Source organism: Dryas octopetala, chromosome 6 (assembly GCF_963921425.1).
Source record: "Dryas octopetala chromosome 6, drDryOcto1.1, whole genome shotgun sequence".
NCBI classification, from domain to species: Eukaryota; Viridiplantae; Streptophyta; class Magnoliopsida; order Rosales; family Rosaceae; genus Dryas; species Dryas octopetala.
Window position 1 is genome coordinate 19,353,336 of NC_141371.1, and position 1,952 is coordinate 19,355,287.

A 1,952-nucleotide genomic window follows, 5' to 3' on the forward strand; every position below is an offset into this window, starting at 1 on the left:
TGTCTCAAATTAAGTCAATTTCATGCATACTCCCCACCCAAGTCAGTTTCAGAATTGGCATTCTGTGATGGCATCCATTGAATACTTGACTGAGTATTGGTTTGCCCAGTAGGCTGAAATGAGACATTTCCAGTGGGCTGAGATGAGATATTTCCAGTGGACTGAGATGAGATATTTCCAGTGGGCTGAGATGAGTGATTCATAGTGGTCTGTCTTGTCCTTCTAACCTGTAGTCAAAGTGAGTTATGGCTTCAATTGATTGCAGTGAATTTTACATACAAACACAAAAAGTTAAAGGCCTTTATCTGATTGCTTACAGGGCATTTTTTGGCTTGGCTCACATGTGTCTAGCTCCCTTGAGTGTTATGTGCTTGGCTGCTCCCCTACATTGATTAATTAACTATAGTCAAAGTGTGCATTGATGCTGTGATAGAATATAACAGCAAATAATTACTAAAAGCATACCTGAGTAGCCTTTTTTCTAGGTGGTGCCTCCTTGATGTTCTAGCTTGTTCTCCACCAGAGGTTCCCTACATGAAACCAGGTGCATATAGTCAAATGAATTAATTAGTAAACAATTACAACCATCTATACCACATCATTTTGATTGTGCCATACCTGAGTTGAATTCTTCCTTCTTTGACAAGACCTGATGTTATGACCTTCTCCACCACACATGCTACACTTGATTTTAATATAAAGTCTCTTTAACTTTGTTGGATCATGCTCATAAGTTGCAGGTACCTCATCTGGCTCTTTGTTTCTATTCTTCTTTGGCCTCCCAGGTTGTTTGTGGTACACTGGGGGAGAAATTGGATGATATCCTGTCTTAAACCACTCTTGTTGATTCGTAATTGGATTGATATAAGGCTCATATGCCTTCAGATATGTGGACTTCTTGTAGTACTCATCAATATAGTCAAGTGGATCATGATCTTTCCAGAAAATTGCAGCAAGGGCATGTGGACATGGGATACCACTCAAGTCCCATTTCCTGCAACTACACTCTTTTGCATTAAGATCCACTGTCAAGGTTGTACCATAGTGACAAGTTACTTGGAATTTCCCTTCCCCATTCCAATGAGCCAAGCACCAACCAGCATCCACTTTGTTCTTCTCCAGTATCTTATGAATTTTAGGCCCAATATCGTCATGCCACTTCTCCAAAGCTTGCCTTCTAACTGTCAATCTGTTAACAACATACATCCTAACCCTTTCAAGCATTGTAAGGATTGGTTTGTCTCTTGCTTGAATGATAGCTGCATTGAAGGATTCACATAAGTTGTTAAGCAATATTTCACATTTTGGGAAGGTATGAAAGTGAGACCTAGACCAGTTTGTTGGTGAAAACTTATGCAACCAGTTATATGCTTCAACATCTACCTCCTTGATTACATCCATTGCATTGGTGAATTTTCTCATTGTAGTTGCTCTAGCTGCATCCCAAAGCATATTCTTCAATGTGAGGCCTTTATGATCGACTTTAAAATTGTTATAGAAGTGGCGCACACAATGCCTATGGTGAGAGTGAGGTAGCTCAAGTTCAAGAGCAGGAACAAGGCCTTTTTGCTTATCTGTAATGAAGGTCCAACCATAGCTATTGTTGATCTCCATATCAACCTTCAAATGTTGCAAAAACCAACACCATGAGCTTTTAGAGATTCAAGTATTTCTCTGAGATCCATTTTGCGGTATATATTGAGTTTTAGAGATTTGTTTTGAGTGTTCTTTAGATGGTTATAAAAAGGAGTTGCAGAGCTTGAAAACGAGTATAAGTTTTCTCAATTTGGAGTTGATTTGATAGGGTAAACAGCGAGCCAAATTTGAGAAAAAATTTGGAAAAATTTGGAAAAATGGCTGTTGGAGGTTGAAGATGAACAATGTCGTCGGACCACCACTCGCACCACCGGCGCGTGGTGGCGCGTTCAGCGGCTCCGGTGACAGGGGAAAGT

General features: G+C 40.0%; 1 protein-coding gene across 1 annotated transcript; it reads right to left on the minus strand.

Moving 5' to 3' along the window:
• Positions 1-337: 337 nt before the first annotated feature.
• On the minus strand, positions 338-1,614 carry LOC147283071 (uncharacterized). Its single transcript, XM_086248342.1, has 3 exons — positions 619-1,614; positions 466-530; positions 338-383 (listed from the first exon to the last, which is right to left on the minus strand). Exons 1-3 carry the CDS (start codon positions 1,612-1,614, stop codon positions 338-340), a joined length of 1,107 nt encoding a protein of 368 aa, XP_086104468.1.
• Positions 1,615-1,952: the final 338 nt, after the last annotated feature.